The following is a 21,339-nucleotide window of genomic DNA, read 5'->3' as shown; positions in this document are numbered from 1 at the left end:
CCCATGTACCAGGACATCACCAGTTCAGGTCCTGGTTGGAGTTGTGGGCTTCATTCCCCAGTGGGGGGTCTGCAGGAGGCAGCTGATCAACATTTCTCTCTCTCCCTTTCCCTTCTTCTCTTTTTAAAATCAGTAAAAACATATTTAAAAGAATTTTTAAAAGAAAATATAATGTCCCTAATATATTTTAATCAGTCAACAATCTTCCACTATATTGTGAGACTTTGAGGTGAAAAATCATGATTTATTATTTTCTATGGAGGCATGTAGCATGTGTTATATACTTAATAAGGCTTCTTGAATAAGAGAATGAATACAACTAACCTCCCTCCTCCCCCACCCAAGTTTTATATTTTTAGTGGACAGTGGCAAAGTAAAAACAAAAAAACAAAAAACAAGCAAACAAATGAAAAACAGGGTCAGAGTTTTCATTAAAGAAAACAACAAATAACCCATAATTTCCAGGTCTGCTATAAGGTCAGTTTACATTCAAAACAAATTCTTATACCTTCTCTTTTGATAACTGCAAAATTATGACTTTGAAACATGAAAAGATAATAAAATATTAAATTATATGCAAAGAAAAGTCTACCTTACATAAAACAGCACTCCCGCCCTAGCACTGTCCATTTCCTTAACTCCAGTTTATTTTCTTCCCACAGTACATCAGCCCACTTTGGCACATTCTGTGTTTACCGTCTGTCTCTCCTGCTACAGGGCCAGCCCAGAGGGCAGGGGCTATGTTGTTCACCCGTATTTCCAGTGTCAAGAGTCCCTGCCACAGAGGTGGTTCCTTTAGTGGGATATTTTTCTTATGTTAAAAATAGTAGTCTTTTCTATTTAGAGCAAATTTGGAAAATTAAAGAGAAGTTTAAAAATCACTCATAATACTACCACTGTATATAATCGCTGTTGACATACTGGTATTTCTTTTCTGTTTTTCTTCCCTTTATAGGGTGCTAGATTCCCCCCCCTTACTGAATATAGTTACATTCATACAGTATAATGTTTTTACTAAAAAAAAAAAAAAAAAAAAAATCTTAATATAGACTGATATATTTTTGTAAGATTTTTCAATACAAAGACTAAAATTAAAATGGCCTGACAAGCTCCTACTTAACCAAAGAATGCAAGAAATCAGAACAACCAACATTATGATCACTGAATTTTTAACTATAAATAATTTAAAATGTCTCAATTATTATGTTAAACTGATAAAGTAAATATTGGCAGAGAGAAGCTATTAAAACCTTCTTAGTTGTATATATCTTTAGTTTTTTTGCTGAGTTTTTTCAACAGCACTTTATGTGGTCTTTTTAAAATTTAGATAGAACCCCATCGCCAAGGTCTAAGCAAAACAACATCTTGCCTGGAACATTATAGGATATTCAGGAGGCAGAGAGGAAGTTGGCCTTGATAGCCTTGAAGGTCCTTCCTGACGCTGTGGGTTCATAGTTAATCAGAGGGGACAGCCTACCCATCTCTGCACTCTGGAATGTAGCCCAGAGAGTCTTGCCCTGATTCTGCAAGGCAGTCAATGTCATGAGAGGGCTTCATCTAAACACACGTTTCAGTCACAACATGCTCACTGACTGGCAGATCACTTAGCTTTTTGCCCTAAAATAGTTAAATTGTGCCATGGATATAATTATTCTGAATGGCGCCTTTATAACCAAGATAATACTTTCTCTGCAAAGCATTTACAAATTCATGGCATTTTCCTGCTTTCTCCCACTCTTTATTAATTTTTTTGGCTTGGTATGGACAAAATATCTAGGATCTAGGTGGAAAACCAAAGGCAGGCCCTGGACAGCTGGCAGCTACACCGGTAGGGCTCTCCAGCCTCACACTGGGGCTCTCCTTGGCCAGAAGGCGCCCCAAATCCAGGGCCAGAAAGGGCACTGGGCAAGCACACTGATATCCTTTTATCTCTACTTACAACTTACAAGTCCTCCCTGTGGTTTATGCTCCTCTTGTTTCACTAAAGCAGTTGATCAACTGTCATCAATGAAAGGGGATTCAAATACTACTGAAATCACTATTTCAAGGAAATGCTGCTTTCTGAGTCATGATCATATCACAGTTTTTGTGAGGAGGGTGAATAGTTTGGGATGATAACTACATAAGAATGTAGCTGCTCCAAAAACCTGCCTAGGACATGCAGCCAGAATGTTCTGCCACATGAAAGACATCACAGTGAGACACTGCAGACACTCTTACCAAGCTGTGCCCACTCTCACTGTGCACTTCAAGATTTTAAATTATATAAATTATGGGGTGTTACCCTAATCGCTTTTACTTTTACGAAACTGGGTGAACAAAGCCTTGTCTGTTTCAATGGCTCTTTTAGAACATTCTATAATAATTGTGTCTTATCTTTGGTTCCAACTGTTTATGGCTGTGACAACAAAGAGTTTCTCTGCTTCTGTTTGGTGTCTGGCCTTTGCTTCTCGCCCCTCTCAGGAGCCTCCGGGCCCTTCCCGGCCGCTCGCAGCTGCTCCTCGCCTCACGCCGCCGGCAGAGCACCTGGCCTTTGTGCCCCCGCCCGGCTTATCTTAGGTCATTTATTAAATCACGTGGCAGAACCGAGCGGGCGACAGAAACCGCAGGGCAGAAACCACAGCCTGCACGTCCATGCTGCTCTCCAGCAAGCGATTTGAGCAACTGCTTTGAATGCATTTGCCTGTGGTGGCGTTTTCTAAGCCAGCCGCAGTCTAAACGTGAGAGCTCATGTGAACAGTTTCTGTGTCCCCAGACGTAGTCCCTTAGAGAGTACATTCCAGTCAGATCCTGGGCTATCGGTTTATTACCTTAATCTTCTTCAGCGTTCTGAATAAACACGCTGCGTGTCTAATCATCTTTGTAATACTCACGAGTAAAGCATTAAACAGGACTTTTAGGTGCCACCGTCTACGAGACCCGAGGGGAGAGAAACTTACTGCTAGAATAAGTTTTGCCAGCTTAAGGCTGAGCGGGTCCGAGCCAACATCAACGAGCTTATAGAGGGTCTTCAGGAGAAGGCTTCTTCTCTTAAAGTTCTTCCCAAGCATGTGGTCTTCCTCCAAAGCGTGATGAAGCTGCGTGCAAGCAGCACAAAGCATTTCAGCGTTTTCTTCTGTCGGGGCAAAGAGAGTAAGGCAGCACTTACCATTAAGGTCAAGTTTTCAAGTGTGTCAAACACAGACAGCCTAAGTAAAACACCCCATAGTTATTTTCCAGGACACTTTCACGCTCCTGAACTATGCTTTTCCCTTCCTCTTATCATTTCCATCTACCTGATTTCTTTCCATTTTGCTGATGCATCTCCCACCATGTCGACTTACTTACTAATCGGTCAGTGGGCTGGGGCGGCGCAGTCTTTCCGAGAGCCTGCTAATGAATGGAGTTGTACCTACGTCGGTTGGTCTCCTTTGCTCTAAATGCCTCCCCCTCCGCCAGGCTCTGTTCGGGCTCATGGAAGCAGAGCACTTACACTTCCATCCTCAAACCTTTGGGGCACAGTCTGCTGGCCTAGAATGTTCTCCTCTTTATTTCTACTGATTTTGGTCCTTCAAGGCTTTGTTGACCTTCCGGATCGTCTAGAAAAGGTACTCTATTCTACATACAAGAAATGTTAGCTTGTACTATTATTTTCACATGTATATATATGTATGTGTGTGTGCGTGTGATGTGATATGTCCAGTGCCCTGAGACAGATGTCATGCTAAGTGAGTAGGAATCCTGTCTTAGATGTTTGTGTCAATCACGCAAGGTGCAGTGAGAATACTGTACCGACAGCCTGCAACATAGTCTAATACATATTCACTTTCTAATATTATCTGTTGATTAAAAACAACGACCAATATGTTTCTGTGAGAAAAATGCTTATTTTCTGAGAAAAGAGGACTCCAATGGAACAAAATCTCAAAATGTCACCACACCCACCATGATTTGGAGGTGCTTATTAGAAAAGAGAATGAAAAAGAAGACTCGTTGTTAGGAAACAGGGAGACCTAGAAGATTTTATTTTATAATTAGAATTCTGAGGAAAGCAATTTTTCAAAGTGGCAACCATACTAACAGGCACACACTGAAGAAAAGCAGCAGACGTGGAATGTGAGGAGAAATACACGAATCCAAGGCCCCTGGTGTTCAGTTGAAAATATTATCTCTGATAGATTCCATCACGAAATTTAAAACTAGGAAACCAATCTTAAATAAATACCATAATGTGCTCTTAAAAGCCCACATAGAGGAAGTGTGCGCCTGCAGAAGGAAATGACTCAGGCCATTTTTAGCTCCTTTCAACAATAACATCTAAGAAAAAATTTTAAACCTCCATAGTGAAGTAAGCTTCAATGCCTTTCAGTTATGCGCTCAGATAAATGAATTGATGGGAAATGACTTAGACTAACTCTGAATAAAGGGGAAACCTGGGCTCTATTGTAAAAAACATTTTGTTTTGTTTTGCCCTTCTGCGACTGGCGGTGTCTTCACAAACCCAAGTCCAGTGGGTATAGACTTCAAAGCATTCTCCTAACACTTCCCTCAGCAGAGTCTCCCACCTGGTGGCTTCTATTCAAGAGAAACTGTTTTAGCTTCAAATTAAAAAATAAGGCTCAGGGCCAAATTTTAAACTATTGATCAAATCAACACTTTATACCCATTTGTTAGAGATTCAAAGGACAACTTGAACCTAAGAGCTATCAAGATTCTCAAGGGGCTAAAGCTAGTGAGCGATAGTTTGGTGAGTAATGTAGAATAAAGTAACTTCCCCCGTAAGATACTCATTGTTACAAGAGGGGAAATAGTGATTTCACAGTGGAAGGACCTGGCAGACACGGCCTCCTTCAAGTGGTCGAAGTTCCCATCACCAGCAGGGGACCAAGACAGCATCTCATGCCTCCTGATAAGATGCACTGAGGACGCAGCACCACTCATCCCATATACCTGCCCCAAGAGCCCAACCTGGACCTAACTGTGAGAAAATACCGGGCAAACCCAGTCTGGGGGCAGTCTATAAACAATTAGACGTCAAGATCATGAGAGAGATGTGACAAATAATTGGAACTTGTGATCTGCGATTTTCTTTCTCTATAAAGGAAATTTTTAAAATAACTGGCAAAAATCTGAATAAGTTTCATATAGTGTTGTATGGCAATTTCCAGGTCTGTAACAGAATGCCCTTGTTTCTAAAAGTACACAGAGTACTTAGGGGTATGGGACACCATGTCAGCAAGTTGTTCTCAGAGGGTTTGAAAGAAAAAAACTGCGTCTGTGTGTGTGTGGGCAGGGGGCGTGGAGAAAGGGGGCAACGGAGGAAGGGGGAGAGAGGCTGGTGCAGCAAATGTGGTAAAATGTTAGTATCTGGGAATCTGGGGGAAGAGTGTACAGGGTTTCTTTGTACTATTCTTGCAACTTTTCCGTAAGCCTCAAAGTATGTCAAAATAAAAAGTTAAAGAAAGAATCTCAAAGGGTCAAGTAACCCAGCCCTGCCCCCCTTTGCTCTTCTTGAAGTTGTCTGTGGAAGACATGTCAGACTTCAGCGTTTAATCCTTCTGAGAGGGGAGACGCGCCCACATCCCAAATCCCAGGCTCCTGTTACTCCTGCTGGTCCGCGGTGGCAGGGCCCTCGGGACCCTCTGGACGGCCCTCAGGCTGAAGGCCTCCCCCCGCCACCCCGAGAGGCCCCCGCCCCGCCGCCCTGCTCCCACTGTTCCTCCCGGTAGCTCCCTTGCTGAACTCTCTCCCACACTAAATGCTCCCGCCGTTTTCGCACACATCTCCTGAAACAAGGGCTGCAGCTAAGCTGGCCTAACAAGAGGCGGAGAGGCAGTGACTCTAGAGCGGACGAGGCCATCACACTCCCGTTCGCAGGGCCTGAGCGGCAGGGGCTCTGGCGAGGCTCAGTCTCACTCACCCCTCACCACGCGGGCGAGGGCGCTGCTCTGCGAGCTTGGGGGATTGCCCGCGGCCACACGCGCAGGGCTCCCACATCAACCATGGTCACGGCTAAGGACCTGCGGGGAGCCCAGCTCGTTCGAGCCTTTAGGAAGTGGGGCTCCTGCAGGACCTCCCCGTTTGGCTCGGCTGCGGGGAGGACTCCTCTACCCACGTTTCCTGTGGCCTCTTCCTGCGGCTCCCCCGCTGCTTCACTCACCCAAGGAGCTCTCACCCCACAGTTGCCAGGGAAGGTCTATTGTATGCCGCGTGCCAGGTGCTGGGCTCAGCCCCGGGGAGCCTGTTTCAACTTCAGAAATGGACTCGGTGGGGGCCGTTCCCCTGACTGACAAGCTTCCCACAGGTCACCTCTGCAGAGGCCTGCTGACTGTGGGCCATCCCTGCTGGGCACTCCGGGGTGCAAGGGGTGCCCAGCTCAGGACACTTCCCGCTCTGAGTGGCACCCCTGACAGGTGTGCTCAACCTAAGAGAGTAGGACATATACATTCGGATCTAGGAAACCAGGGTCACACCTGCCCAGGATGCCAGTCTTTGAGACTTAGTCCAAGTTTCAGAGACTTGAAATGTTTCATTCTTTCACTTTCTTGCTTAACTGCGACCCTAAAGAGTTCAAACCAGCATTTCCATGGGCAGAGGAGGTGATAATTAATTTATATTCCAAGAAGAATTTTAGAAGTAGGCTCTCTTGCTGCATTTAAAGTATAATTTTACTCACTAAAAATTAGGTTTACACGTGATATTTACTGCATATAACCCTGGGTAAGTAGGTTGACAACTTCATTTGTTTTTTACTATCTTCACAGAAATGATAGACAAAGTGCACTAAAAATATCAGGGCAATGGGGACATAACCACAGATATTGTTGATTTAAAACAAATACTGCTTTTTAAATTACCTTTTTCTAATTTATGCAAAATTGGTACTATCCTTGTATTCCAAAAGATATCGTCTACTTCCATTTCTGTATCTTTTTCTTGCAAGTCAGCTCTTGAAACTGCAAAACAAACCCAGAGCAGGGGGAAGAGCATTGAAAAGAGTTATAACTGGAGCACCATCAAAAGTATTTGCTATTTATCACTAAGACTAATAAACTCTAGAATTAAATTATGCTTTGTCCCCCAACTAGCACTGATTAGAACTACATGTCTTCCAATCAAATCACTCCAAATTAAACTCAGATATGATCATGGAAAGGCATCAGAACTTAAAACTCTGATTGGGATACTTCATGAAATCTTAGGCTTTGTAAAGCTGAAATTATTGTCAGTAAGGCAAACAGTTTTGAATTATTTTTACTTAAACTTATCCCTCTGTAATGCAGAATAAACCTTTAAAGAATAAAGATTTTGAAAATGTTTAATGAAAGTTTTCTAACAGGGAGGCCTGCAGGGATTTTCTGTCCTATATAAAATAAAGGGGTCCAGGTGATTTTGTAGGGGGTGGGGCGGAAGCCTGGGCTTTGGGTGCTGACAAATCTCCATTCAAATTCCAGCTTCATGACTGATGCTTTGGGTGACCAGGGGCCGATTTCTCATTCTTTCTGAGCCTCATCAACAAAATAGAGATTAGGATATTTGTCTTCAGGGTTATGTGAATTAAAAGACACGACACAGGCAAAGCTCTGAGCCCAGTGCCCAACATCTAATAACACTCAATAAATAGGAATTTCTTTCCCTGATTAAAAAACAAACAGGCCACCATGTCGGAAGTGTATCAGGCTGTATGATACACCAAAGCACCAGGCTGGATGCTGCCCGGGGGTGCAGGCTATGGAGAAGGGACAGCTACCATTCACTGTGTACTTTGGACACAGTAGGCCCATCTTTAATTTCTGTAACAGCATGATGAGGAGGTTCCCAAATTGTCCCCATTTTCCAGATGAAGAAAGTGGGGCTCAGGGGTCTTAAGTTACCTGCCCAAGGTTAAACAGCGCCACGGTCTTTGCACTTGACCTCTATGCTATTCTGCCCTGCCATAAATCAGCAAACTAAAAGGTAACTTTGAGGGGAAATGCAAATCATATTAGAAACTGTAAATCATGATTACACTTCATACAGGAGCTATCTCAAGGTCTGAGACAGTGACAGTCTAGCAGGAGGAAGCCCCGCTGTGCAGGGCTCTGAGCAGCAGTGCGGGAGGGATATTCATCATGGCCTTTCTCAGAAGGGGCACCCCGTCTACATTGGATCAGGATATCTGTGCTCTCCCAGGGTGTACCCGATACCAATTAAATGACCACACAGTGGATGCCTGGACCCTAAAAATGTCACAGGATGAGTTAGAAACCATAGGGACAATGAGAGAGTTCCAGAGAGAGAGAGCATTGGAAGGTGTGTAGCTTGTATACATTTAGGTTGTTTCAACTACAAAACAGACAAGCTGACCGAGGAGGCCCATTAGGAGCACAGGTTCTAGAGTCCCTGTCTGGGTTTGAGTCCTAGCTCTGCCACCAACCAGCTTGTGGACTTTGGGCAAGTTGATTCACTTTTCCTCTGTAAAATGGGATGGTGATGACAATGGTCATCTCAAGTATTGGGACTATGGGTCATTAATTTATTTTATGTGCTCTTCTGTATTTCCCCAAACCACTAATATGCTTGTATTACTCGTGAACAGAAAATACACAATGCATATTAAATTTCCCATGCATGCGGCGATGATGGGGAGAGGCAGGCCTCCCTGGGGCGCCCCTGCTGCAAGCAGCCACTCCCAGCTGCAGGGGGTCCAGGCTCCCCTTTCAATAAACCTTCCCAATGCCAGGAGGGGCTGGCGCGAGCTGGGCAGGAAGGGCGCTGAGCAGCGAAAGTAGGCAAAAGGGGCTGTCGACAAAGCTGCAGTTGAACAGCGTGGGTGCTGTCAATGGTTTTAACTGCAAGGTTTCACACACTCTGTCTATCCCATAAGCACGAATTCACCATAAAACACATGGCTGAACTGGGCAAAGTGAGTTCGTATCAGTACAGGTTCACAGCCCCTTATCCAAGCCTTTGGGACCAGATGTGGTTTGGGATTCAGAAGATTTTGAGATTTCAGTGAGGCCGCATGGTGCATACACCGCACATTACATACCACCCCAAGTAGGGCCTTCGGGGGCAGCCACCCTGGAGCAAAATATGTGACTATTCACACTAATGAAACAAAGATGCTATTGGCCTTGGGTCAGTACAGGTCAGGCATCGTCACTGAAGGAGTTCGAAAAATATTTCAGCTTTTAGAGCTTTTGGTATTCCAGAACGGCAGGTAAAGGATTGCAGACCGCCACCTCTATCTTTTGGGTTGTGACTTTTGTGAGTCTGCCCTGACTTTGATAAACTACGAATATGGATTCTAAAAGTAAACATGACTATTCAGGCAGTGTAAGAAACACAGTTGTTCACATTCCCAGGTATGGGGCATCTTCAAATCCAAAGTATATGAATAAAATCAACATATATCAAGTGGAAAGCCAAAAGATAATGTGAGACAAATAATTTAATCAATGACATTTATGACGCACTTACAAATTTCAAGTCCAGTAAGCTCAAATCAGCATTTTTACCCTCTATGCAATATGCTCTTTAATAGAATAGCTCTATGAGAAACCAGACTATCAACCCGTTTCTCAGGACAAACAAAACTGGTAACGTGTTCACCGCAGGAAGAGTGGAATTACAGGGCTGAGCCAGAAATCACAGAACAGTTTATTTGACCTTCAGAAAGGAAAGGTCCTCACAGGCCCTTCTGAATGTTTCTAGGATGTGTTTCTTCTCACAACAGAAGTCAGCCAGGCACTGTGGTATAAGGGTTTGCTTTCAACTCCCTCCTAGGGATCCCTGCGTGAGCAGTTGTCTCGGGCTACAGGCTCCCCACATCTTCACCCCTCACACGCCTCCTCCAGCTCTGCTCTCCACAAAAGTCCTATTTTACACACTAACTCAGTTTCTATTCTAGAAATTAAAGCATCGATTCACATGCTTACTTTTTAAGAGCCACAAAAAACAAAGTTTGTCTCGATCTTGGACAACAACCTGATATTTTAGAAAGCATTTTTATCTAGGTTTGCTAAATATAAAAATTATGATTCAACAGGAAATTGGGTAAGTCAAGCAGAAATTTCAGCATGTTTTTGAAGATTTTGCTGTCTCAGTGGTTATAGTTCTTAACCACAGCTTTGAGTTCTGGACACAAAAACTTGACACAATGTTTATTGGCTGATGTTTTTAGCATGTAAATGTAAAACCCTCAGCAACAATGCTGACATGAAAATCAGTCTAGCTAAGATTTCCCTATATAGAAATTCTCATTGGCCACAAAAGTCATTTTTAAGAAATTAGTTTTGAAGAGAATAAAAACATTTTTTGAACCTAATATTAGTTTGGTTTCATAAAATTTCATATGTACAATAAAAGTATAAAGAATATAACACATGCCTGTATATCCAAAACTGCTTTGGTCAAATATGAACCATATTTTTATGCTCCTCATTTTAAAGAACCAAAATGTTACAGATACATTTGATGACCTCTGTGAGCTTCCCCCATCTGCTCCCCCCTCCCTCGCCCTCTGAAGGTTACCACCATTCTCAACAGGTGCTTATTTTTATCATGCTTGACTTTACATGTTTACCTCATAGATCTGCACCCATAAGCAACATATATTATTATTTTTGCAACTTAATTTTTCATGTAATGTTATATTTATACTCATTTCACTCAATATTATAAATGTAGTCTAGTACATTTTTCTAATTGCTGTATTCCATTGCCTGATACATTTTGTATCATTTCTAGTCTGTGATTTATATTGTTATATATTTTTCTCAGTTAGATAGTTTAAACACCTGGAGGATGTATATAGTTGATACAGTTTCATTTATATGAGTAATGATCTTGAAGTTTTGAACTCAATAACTATGTTGATGTCAAGTTTTGAAACTTTCCAAATGCTTTTACAAAACAATTTCATTAAGATTGAATCTATAGATATTTGAGCTGGGATAGTGGTAAGAATGGTAAGGCTGTTGTGAAAATAATAAGAAGTTACAAAAATAAATGCTGATGTGTGACCAAGTTGGACAAAATCTCTGGAGTTTTCAAACAGTGAGCCAACATCAGATATCTTCAGTGTAAACATTTTTTTCTGTGACTGGAGATGCTGAAGATGAAGGAATGCTGGGGACCTCTGGGGACACAAGCACCTCACCTGCTCTAGTTTCCAGCCTGCTCGGGTCCGAGCTGTTGGGGCACGACAAGGCCCGCGAGCGCCTCTTCCCCTGGTCCCTGGGAGGAAGAGGAACACACACAGCACTCAGCACAAAGACCGAAGCGTTTCTTTTTCTGAAGTGTCAAGAGTCGAAGAAACCACAGCGCATTGTTTATGAAGTGGGGTTTGGTAATCCAGACCCTATTTTAATCAACCTCTGACTCCCAACTAAGATTTACCTTTTGAAAAGTCATATTTGCTTAACAATATGAAACACAGTTACTAGAAACAACAACAAAAATAAATCCAAAGTTTACTTTGCAAATCAAAAAATTGATTAAGGATATAGACCACAAGAGGTCACTGTAAGAATAAGAAAGAACTCTCCTATGCTTGAATCACAAAAGCCTAGCATTTATGAGCTGGGAGCAACCTCTCTCTCTCCAGATCCCCCCCCCCAAAAAAAAATGTTCCCCAATTCATCAGATGCTCCCACGGTCACGCACAGAGCAAGGTCAGATCTAGAACCCAGGTCTTATAATTTCCAATTCACTGCTCTTTCCACTACATCACAGAATGGCCTGTTTCCATTTAAAAATTAAATTAATATTCTCTGAAAATCTTTTATTTTGAGACATAATTTATATTTATTTATTTATTTATTTATTTATTTATTTATTTTTAAATACATCTCTATTGATTTCAGAGAGAGGGAAGGAGAGGGAGAGAGAGAGATAGAAACATCAATGATTGGAGAGCCATTGATCGAGCCCACAACCCAGGCATGTGCCCTGACCGGGAATCGAACCCCGATAGCCTGGATCCTAGGTTGACGCTCAATCCCGATCCTAGGTCGGGCTTGAGACATAATTTAAATGTTAAAAAATTAAAGGTAAATTCAGGCAGTCCTAGATGACAAATATTTTGTGTTCCAAATAAGAGAGTGATGACTTGCCAACAGCAGGATTATATACCTGTTTGTTTTTTTCTTAAGGTTACATTTAATATAGAGATGGTCTATGAGGATATAATTTCTCTTTAGCTGGAGCTGAAACTTAAAAGTACTTACTTTGAAATATCTGTACAAAACTCCAAGGCAAAAAAAAACAACACTGAGAGAATAGTGAAAGTTTTAAAACAAAATTTTATTCATTAAATATAACACTTGCTATGAAAGCCATAAGGAATGCATATACTTGTGGCTAGGGTTACCCATGAACATCCATATGTATGCCCGTTGCTCCTGCTCCCTGCGGCATGAGTTGCCCGGTGAATGTTCGGTGCTGGTCTTGCTTGACCTTTACTACTGCCCCAAGGATTAGCGTCTACAAATATCATTTTTTCCATAAATAGGTCCTTTTCCTTTAACACTTGATTTTATCATACAAGAGAAAAGATCAAGCTAACCTTCTAAAAAATATCTAATTAGTTAATACTCGGAAACAGTTGCTTCATTTTTATACAGGTAAAAACATAGATCTATCTGGTAGCAAGGTATCTCCCGCCAGTCAAACAAAGAAATGGGGATGAGGCCCTTTTTGTCCACACTCTCAGAGCTGAAATGTAAATGAAGCACATCTCAAAGAAGACAGGAAAGAAAGAAATCAACCCTGAGAGAAAACACCAAAAGTTAGGCAGGGTGTGAAACTGGAAGTTTCCATATTTATCACCCCTAGAAATAATAACAAGGCAGTGTGGAGACAATAGAGGCAAGGCCTTCTTTTCATTATTGTCCTAAACAGCTGTTGAAATCAAGCAAGATAGTTTTCAACTATTGGCCTTTCAAAGTCCCTGGTCTACCCTCCCTGAGGACATGGCCAGTGATGAGGTTGCCTTCCTAAACACCACATGTGTGTGCCCCCATTTCTAAGGGGGGAATAAAGGGTCCTCATTACAGAAGCTGGGCAGTGCTGGGCTACAGTGGTTCTCAAGAGCAGCACAGGCCTGGAAATGACCAATGCTGTGTACGACCATCATGGGGCAGGGACTGACGGTGCAGGCTCTGCACCCAAACTACCTAGATCCAAATACCGGGTCCAACACGTACCAGCTAGGTGCCCTTGGGCAAGTTACTTAACCTCCTGGCCTTGATTTCCTTATTTTAACATGAACGCAGTACCTCTGTTTAGTACAGTGATTGGTACATTTGAAGAACTTAATAAATCATCAGTATTACTTTTCTCTTCAGTTCTGAGTCAACAAACACCTGTCTGAGCAGTCCAGTGCTAGATGTTATTGTCATAAAGAACATATAAAGAGCTGCCCTAAAGAAGTTTAAAGTCTACTATGAGGAACTAAGGGACTTTTTTTTTTTTTTTAATGGAAAATTCCAATCGAGTCTCTACACAAGTACCAGAATGTGAAACTTGGTGGGTTACAAGAACGAGAGGGATGCTGAGAAGGAAGTGAATGCTGAGAGGAAGACCAGGACCACAAAGTGGACCCTAAAAGAATAAAAGTTGAACCAGCAAATGATAAGTCTACTCTCAGGAGGGGAGTACCATGAGCGAAGGTAAAGAGGGGCCCGAGGAGCCCGGTACTCGGGCAGGGAGAGTTGCACCGGGCTGGCAGGGTAGGAACAGAAGATTTCTGCTGGGAGGCACTGGGAACAGCTGCCTGAAACTTTGGGTTGAGTCACTGGACCCAATTTAATGGGCAATGAGGAACTGTCATAGGTTCTTATGTAAGCCAGTGATGGGATTTAGAATCATGCAGTGAGCAGAATATTTAGGAGACTTGGAGAGAGGTTAACAAGGACCAACCCTGTGAGGGTGAGCGTGGGACTGGAGGAGAAAGAGCATATTCAAGGGACCCTATAAATGAAAAGCTGATAGGGTCCAGTGGTTGATTTCGGGCAGAAAAATAAACAGAAGGTAGACCTGGAGGAACAGGATAGTAGGGTTGTTAGCAACAAAAATGGGGAGTCTAGGGAGTAGAACAGTTAGAGGTGTAAAGTAAGTTTGGGTTTCGCCACATTGAGTTTCTGACGAAAATAGAGCACCTGCAATGGAGATGGAGAAATCGGGAACGGAGCTCTGTTAGGGATCCGCGCAGGACCGGGGACCAGGGTCATCAGAAGACTGGCTCAAAGGCTGGATTTGCAGAACAAGCCTGTCAGATACTCATGGGGAAAGGGCAGAAAGGGGAAAGGGAGACAAAAGGAAGAAGAGAAATAAAATACGCTCTCATGTAGTCCAAGGATGTTGTGAAGACGAGCGTGATTAACGTGATGAGGGCTGAGGGAGAGCTGTCCAGTCTGGCCACAGTAATCCAGAAAGTTTGGGCTGAGTCAACGGTCTTAAGAAGAAAATCCCCTCTTTGCTGAAGAGGAGGAGACTAGATGGCCTTTACTCAATGGAAATCTGTCTTCCTGTAACCACTACCCGTTGGTCTTGGTTCTACTAATTGGAGCCCACATGAAACAAATCTTTACCTTTCTTCTTGGCAACCCTTCAAATACTTAATGGCGTTGTGCTCACCACTTAAAGCCATCTCCTATGACTTAAATCCCATGGCTCTACCACTTATTAGCTGTGTGACCTCGGATAAGTTTTTTACCTAAGCCTTGGTTTCCTCATCTGTGTAAGAAGGGGTGGTGAACAGCGGCACCCCTCCGTGTAAGGTTGTTATGAGGATTCAGTGAGATGAAGTGGATTTGCTTAGCATAGCTCCAGGCACATAGTAAGTCCTTAAGTGTTTACCATTATTGCAGTGCTGTCATTGATGTCATTAACAAATTTCTCCAGTCCCTTCAACTGCTTCTCGTTTGGTACAGTTTTTCATTTTCTTGCCAGCCTGTTCAGTCACCCTGAGTGTCGGTTTGTCTGGATCCCTTTTAAAGTCTGGAACCCAGCACTGAGCTAAACATATGGCGTGAGGAGCAAAGAGGAGATTTTCTAAGTAAGGCAGGCCTGAAACTGTATTAGTGGTTTCAGTGGTCACATCACAGTGTTGGCCAAGTCTTGTCTTTTCTTACATGTGGAGCCCATTCTTATTCACATTCTTAAACTCATTCTCATTGAATTTCAGTGTTATATTTGGTAAAGTGTTCCTGCCTATTGGATGGTTTTAGATCTTGATACAGTCATCCAGGATAACTGCTCCTCCGCCCAGCTTCCTGTTTCATGTTGTTAAAGACCATAATTAAATTTTTTACAATGATTTTGATGTACCAAGGATAAGGCAATTCCAGAAATTATCCATTAAAACTCTTCTGTGAAATTCTTCTTAGAGGTAGAATAGCACCATTTTATTTGTTAAGATGGCCTCATCTACAAATAACAAAAACCGTATCCTAACTGACAATAAGTGAAATTTATTGGCTCATCTAACCCAGAAGTTGTGTGCTAGAGTGGGTTTCAGGCATGGTGTGATCAGGGTTTTAGCTCCATCTCTCTGCAGTTCTCTCAGGTTTGCCCTTTGGTCCCATCTGCAATCAGGTTGGAGTTCTGAGGAAAGCAGAATGGGCTTGGCATTCCCAGGTTCTCATCAGCGGCCCACGTGTTTCAGTGCAAAAAGCAAGGTCTTCATTTCCCAGTTACCTGTCCAAGGTTCTCATTGCACTCTGAATGATGAGAACCGAACTCTGTAGCCAAGGCAATGCCATGCACAGACTGGCTGGTCAGGGCACATGCCCAGGTTGTGGGTTCAGTCTCCAGTTGGAAAGGCAACCAACTGGCGTTTCTCTCTCACATTGTTTCTCTCTCTCTCTCTCTCTCTCTCCCTTCTCTTCTCTAAAATCAATAACCATTGATTGGGTGAGGATTTTTTAAAAAGGAAATGATTTTAAAATGTATAAACAATTCTTAGCTCATGGGCTGTAAAAAGTATAGGTGTCTGGCCAGATTTGGCTCCTGGGCTATAGTTTGTTTGCTCCTGCTTTAGAGCAATAACTGGATATTAAGTCAACTAAATGAAAGAATTTGGAATTAAGGGGAGGTAAAAAAGATGAATTTATTTCTATTTGGGAAAAATTACATGTAAAAATGAAAAAGGAAATTTTAAAGGATGCTTATGATAAAAAGAAAACGTGGAAAATTTTGAGCTAAGCTTTTCCTTGTACTAAGATGACACGTCATTTTTAGAATTAGACTTAAGTGTATAGATTTAAGTCTGGTAGTAACTATTTTAGGCTTTGCGGCCACACAGTCTCTGTCATGACCACTCACACTCTGCCACTGTAGTGTGAAAACGGTCATAGACAACAGGTCAATGGATGAACATAGCTATGTTCCAATAAAACTTTATTTACAAAAACAGGTAATAGGCTGGATTTAGTCCATGGGCTTTAGCCTGCTGACCCCTGCTCTATAGTCTCTTACATTCTCTGACTGGGATTTGGAAATGTCAGCAACAAGGGGTGGTGGTCCCTTTATCATATCCCCATAGCCTGAAGCACCAGATATATAATTTCTAGCACTCTGTCTTAATAACATTAAACAGGCATCTACTTAAACAGTTACATACAAACAGGAGGAAATTAAAGGACATGATTTTAGAGGAATGTTCTTAAGATCAAAATTTTAAGAAAGTTCTCCAAGGTATCTAGAGCATTCATTAGCTTGTGGCCCAAGATGTAAAACATATACATTTCAAGGTTGTACACATACTCTTAGTACCTTTTTCAATAATCACTAACTGGTTATCATTAAAGTTCTAAATGTATAGAGTTGACTAGACATTGCTTGGTAGCTAACCATGTTAGCTTAGCTTAGTTAGGTTTAAATTCCCTTAGCTTAGCATGAAAGCTTCCAGTTTCATGCTCCCCTTGACCTCCATAGCTGCAGTTTCAAGGACCCTCATGTGAAAAGCCCTCGTAGCTTCTCACTGTTGCACTATGACAATTCAGCACAGGGGATGGCTGCTGTGACTGCCCTCACCCACAGCGTGTTACTGTGCAAACTGATTCCACACCGGTTTCCACTGTCTGCTTTCCATCCCTAATGCCCCCAGGCAGTGCTCCAGCTCATGCATTACTACCTCCCACCAGACCTGCTGCAACTGCTTCCCGATGGTCACCTCTGTCCCAGGCTCTCCCTTCTCTAAAGTCATCCACATTACTGCCAGAGCTGCTCTTCTGCTGGAAAGCTCTCAGTGGCCTCCTGCAGTCTGTAGCCTCAGAACCCATGCTCCTCCTACCCCAGGCCACCTGCCTTTCTTTGAACCTGCTACAAGTCAAATCCCCTCTTTGCTAATGCTGTTCCTTTAGCAAAGTACACAACGCTTTTCCCCTATTGGAAATCAGCCTCTGGAGGCCTCACAAACCCACAAACCCTGGGAATCCTCCCAAGATCTTCAGTTAGAATGAGGTGCCCTCACTTCTATATGCCCAGGACCTTTCTTTCAGTTCTCCTTTCCTTCCTCCAGCACTAGAGAAATCATTGCACAGTGCTTCAAAAACATTTGTGCTCATGCAAATCACCTGGATATGCTATAAAAATGCAGATACTAATTCAGCAGGTCTGGGGTGGGGCCTGAGATTCTGCATTTCTAACAAGTTCCCAGGTGATGTTGTTGTTGCTCTTCCAGGGACCATACCTGAGCAGTCAAGCCAGATGTGCTTGTAAGCTCTTCACGGACAGGGCCCATTTCTCTTTCTCCCAACCACCAGCACAGGGCTTTGTTTACCAAGAAATTCTTACCAAATGAAAACTGTTGAGTTAGGTGGGACTCTACCAAATCACTCTGGCCAACGTGTCTTTTCCAAATTAAAACAGTTTCTCGGCCGCATTACCCTTAATTTCTTAACAGAAAAATGACTTCATTATTTGGGGGGAAATATATATATATATATATTTATTATTGTTTTTAAGGCCAGGCAATATGAGAAAGTACAAAGAAAATTATAAAAAATCACCCAGGATCCCACCACCCAGAAGTATTGTTAATATGTAGTAAACATCATTCCAGATATATTTTGCATATATTCAGATAAAAAGATAAAAGAATGAAAGAACAGAAAGGTGCATGGAGGAAGGGCAGGTAAAGGATACATACAAGTGGGATCACAATACATGTTATTATAACTTTAAAAGTATTAATTTTAAATTTTACTTGAGTTTAGCAGAAAAACAGAAATTGAAGTGAAACTGAAGGAACTGTAGAACTTCAGATGAATGGGTCTTCCCAAAAGATTTTAGTTTCTAAAAGATTTCTCTGAAGTTAAGAAAAAAAATAATGAGAAACGTTAGGATGCTAAAATCATTCTTTCTAAACAATATATTTCAATTTCAGACTGCAGCGACGGAAAAACCTATTCCCTATCATGACGTGAAGTAATTGGTACTCACGCTTCCTCCCAAGTCCAGGTTCTGATTGTGTATGTTCCTGTGACACCGTCCAGGCTGCTGGTCCATAGCCATCCCTTTCCGAGTTGTTTAGTGTTACTTCAATATGGAAACAAAGTCAATACTCACCACAAATGCTTCTACCATAGCATCTTCATTTCTGAGCTTTGAATTTCCACCCATCATTCTGTTGCCCAAGAGCTTTCTAGAAAGTGCATGAGTACTACAGTGCCCGAGCTCATTCGCATCGGAAAATGACTGTTGCCTTTTTGCTGGAGGACAACTTGGCTGGCGATACAGTTGTTGGGTTACCCGTCTTATACCTAGGCCCTCATGACATTACTCCGCTGTCTTCCAGCGCTGAGGGATGCTTTCCTAAAGCCAGGGGAAGCCGGCCTTTTTCTCTTACGTGGCTCTCTCGTTCAGCGGGGTGGCCAGAGGACACTGTCTTCCATTTGTCCCCCAGCCAACCATTACTACTTGGGTGTGGACCATGCGCCGGGCGGTGTGCTAGTGCTGAGCACTGTTGGAAATGCCTTAGTGTGGGTTATTCCATATCAGATTTTGTTGTGACACAGTGTGTCCATTTGAGATTCAGATTCAAATCTTCATTTCAGAAAGTTGTCTTCTATTACGTCTTAATATTTTTCCGGTTCTTTTGGTTCTGATCTCTTCCATTCTCAGTGGATTGTTGTAAATAGCAAGTGAGTTAATGCACAGAAATCACTTGGAAGAGTGCCTGGCACTTAGTTCAAAGTAAGACAGTGCTGGTAGAAAGAGCAGGAGGGGGATGATTCTCCGCGTCAGGAACACAAGTGTCACGCCTCCCGTGCCTATCTCAATCTCTCTAATCATTTTCCTATCTTCTTATTTATTTCTTTTCAAATGATTTCCTCTAGCCCGTCCGCTAAATTTCATTGCATTTTCAGCTGTTTTTATTCTCTCTTTTTTTCTAATGTGGCTTTCCTTTCCACATTTATACATTCCTTTCTTTTTATTTCTTTCTGGAGAACTGCAAGCATACTTTTCATATCTTTATGTGGGATTATAATCTCTAATTTGAATTCTTATAATCCAAAGAAGAGCTCCATTTCCTTCTCCCTTTTTTTAAAGAGATCAGTAACATCTATAATCTCGTTGACACTAATCAAAATTGTTTTAACTCTTTCCTTGTTTTTGGAGAGTAATTCCTTTTGTGATCCATTTTCTTCATCTGTCTTCTGTTTAATTCTTCACATATCTATGCTCAAGTCCCATATTAACTCTTGTCATAATAACTATTTACCTTTAAACAGAGCGATATATTTGTCAAATAATGGAAAGGATCCACAGCGGGAGAGAACTGGGGTATGCTGCACCTGCACCTTCAACTTTAGTTTTCTTGAACATCCATTCACCAGGTCTGTAATTTTTCTTGATCTGGAGCGTGTGCTCCCTTGGTTTGTGTGTAGCAGGCTGCTGTGACTCACAGTTAAGCTCCCTGAGCTCTAATCTATCAAACTACCTGCTGGCTGCCCCACTCCCCCCACCACACACACACACACACACACACACACACACACAGACTAGCTGCCTCACAGGAAATGAGAGCATGTAACCCTCAGCTTCACCTCCCCAGTTGTGTCATGGTCTGGATCTTGAATGGGGCCTTTACAGTGGCTTTCTCGCTTCTCCAGCCGCCTGCCCACATCCTCAGATCTCCTTTTTCAAATTGAGGACTACTGGATACTCCTTTCTCAAATGACTCAGTTTTAGTGAAACCTGTTTCCTGCTCAAGGTCTGAGGAGGTGTCTGCTCTCAAATTACCTCATTTTCATCTATATTTCAGAGTCTGGCAGGTTAACTAGACTCTTTTGGTTGAAATATTCCAAGTGACAAAAATCTAAAGTATCACAAACTGTCCCTGTCCAAATAAATAAAGGAAAGAAGAAGAAGAAAGGAAAGGAAAGGAAAGGAAAGGAAAGGAAAGGAAAGGAAAGGAAAGGAAAGGAAAGGAAAGGAAAGGAAAGGAAAGGAAAGGAAAGGAAAGGAAAGGAAAGGAAAGGAAAGGAAAGGAAAGGAAAGGAAAGGAAAGGAAAGGAAAGGAAAGGAAAGGAAAGGAAAGGAAAGGAAAGGAAAGGAAAGGAGGAGAGGGAGGGAGGGAGCAGGGGAGGGAAAAAGGGGGGAAAGAAAGGAAGGAAGAGAAGAGAGGAAGGAAAAGAAACAGATTGGATCAAAACAGAGCAGCCTACAGTGTGGATGTGGTGGCTTCAGGCACAGGTGGATCTAGGGGTTTATATAGCATCCTTGGACTTGGTCACTATCTCCATTTTGCTTGTTTATACATCACTTCCCTCCCAGAGTCACCCTCCACAAGGCAATGGAATGGCCACTGTTGGCTCTAAGACATCTTTATAGCTTATGAACTTGGAGAAAAGGGCATTTTCCCCAAAGGCTTTGGCAAAAGTACCAGGGAAGGCTTCCATTGGCCTGGCTGGGATCATGTGCCCACCTCTGAACCAACCACTATGGCTGGTGGGCAGGAGAATTCTGATTAGCCAGCTCTGGGCCACTTAACTGCCTCTAGGAAGAGGGGTAGGGAAGACAGGGACAGCCCTCCCCAAACATGGACTTAGCAGGAGTTCATACACAATGCAAGACAGCTCACTTTCCAAAGGGGAGGAGATGAAACCCATAACGCCACGTGAAGTCTGCTTCATGTTTTGTAGTTTGGGGTTGGAATCATTTTTTTGGTTTGTTTCATTGATAACATTTACTTCTCTGGTTTTTATTCTTCGTTGCTTTGGTTTCTGAAGAATGCCTCCACTTTGCCATCTTTAACCAGAAGCCCTCTTTTCTTATTTTTGACTCCAACAATCTAACAGCACTTGGTAGTTTAAATATAAGCCTGTTATTCATTCCACAACCCACGGTGAGGCTGGGAGGAGAAGG

The 21,339-nt window shown here is 42.5% G+C and overlaps 1 protein-coding gene across 1 annotated transcript in view; it reads right to left on the bottom strand.

The window, feature by feature from the left end:
- Positions 1–21,339, bottom strand: part of ARMC2 (armadillo repeat containing 2) — an 81,737-nt gene that overhangs the window by 45,655 nt on the left and 14,743 nt on the right. Inside the window, exons 5-7 of the mRNA XM_016217563.2 lie at positions 11,123–11,199; positions 6,837–6,935; positions 2,940–3,115 (exon numbers count right to left, since the gene is read on the bottom strand). Coding sequence (XP_016073049.2) covers positions 2,940–3,115; positions 6,837–6,935; positions 11,123–11,199 — 352 coding nt within the window. The remainder of the gene's footprint in view (positions 1–2,939; positions 3,116–6,836; positions 6,936–11,122; positions 11,200–21,339) is intronic.

Source organism: Miniopterus natalensis, chromosome 5, assembly GCF_054644295.1.
Source record: "Miniopterus natalensis isolate mMinNat1 chromosome 5, mMinNat1.hap1, whole genome shotgun sequence".
NCBI lineage: Eukaryota > Metazoa > Chordata > Mammalia > Chiroptera > Miniopteridae > Miniopterus > Miniopterus natalensis.
Note: the sequence above shows the minus strand (reverse complement) of the source record. Positions and strands in the feature narration are given on the sequence as shown.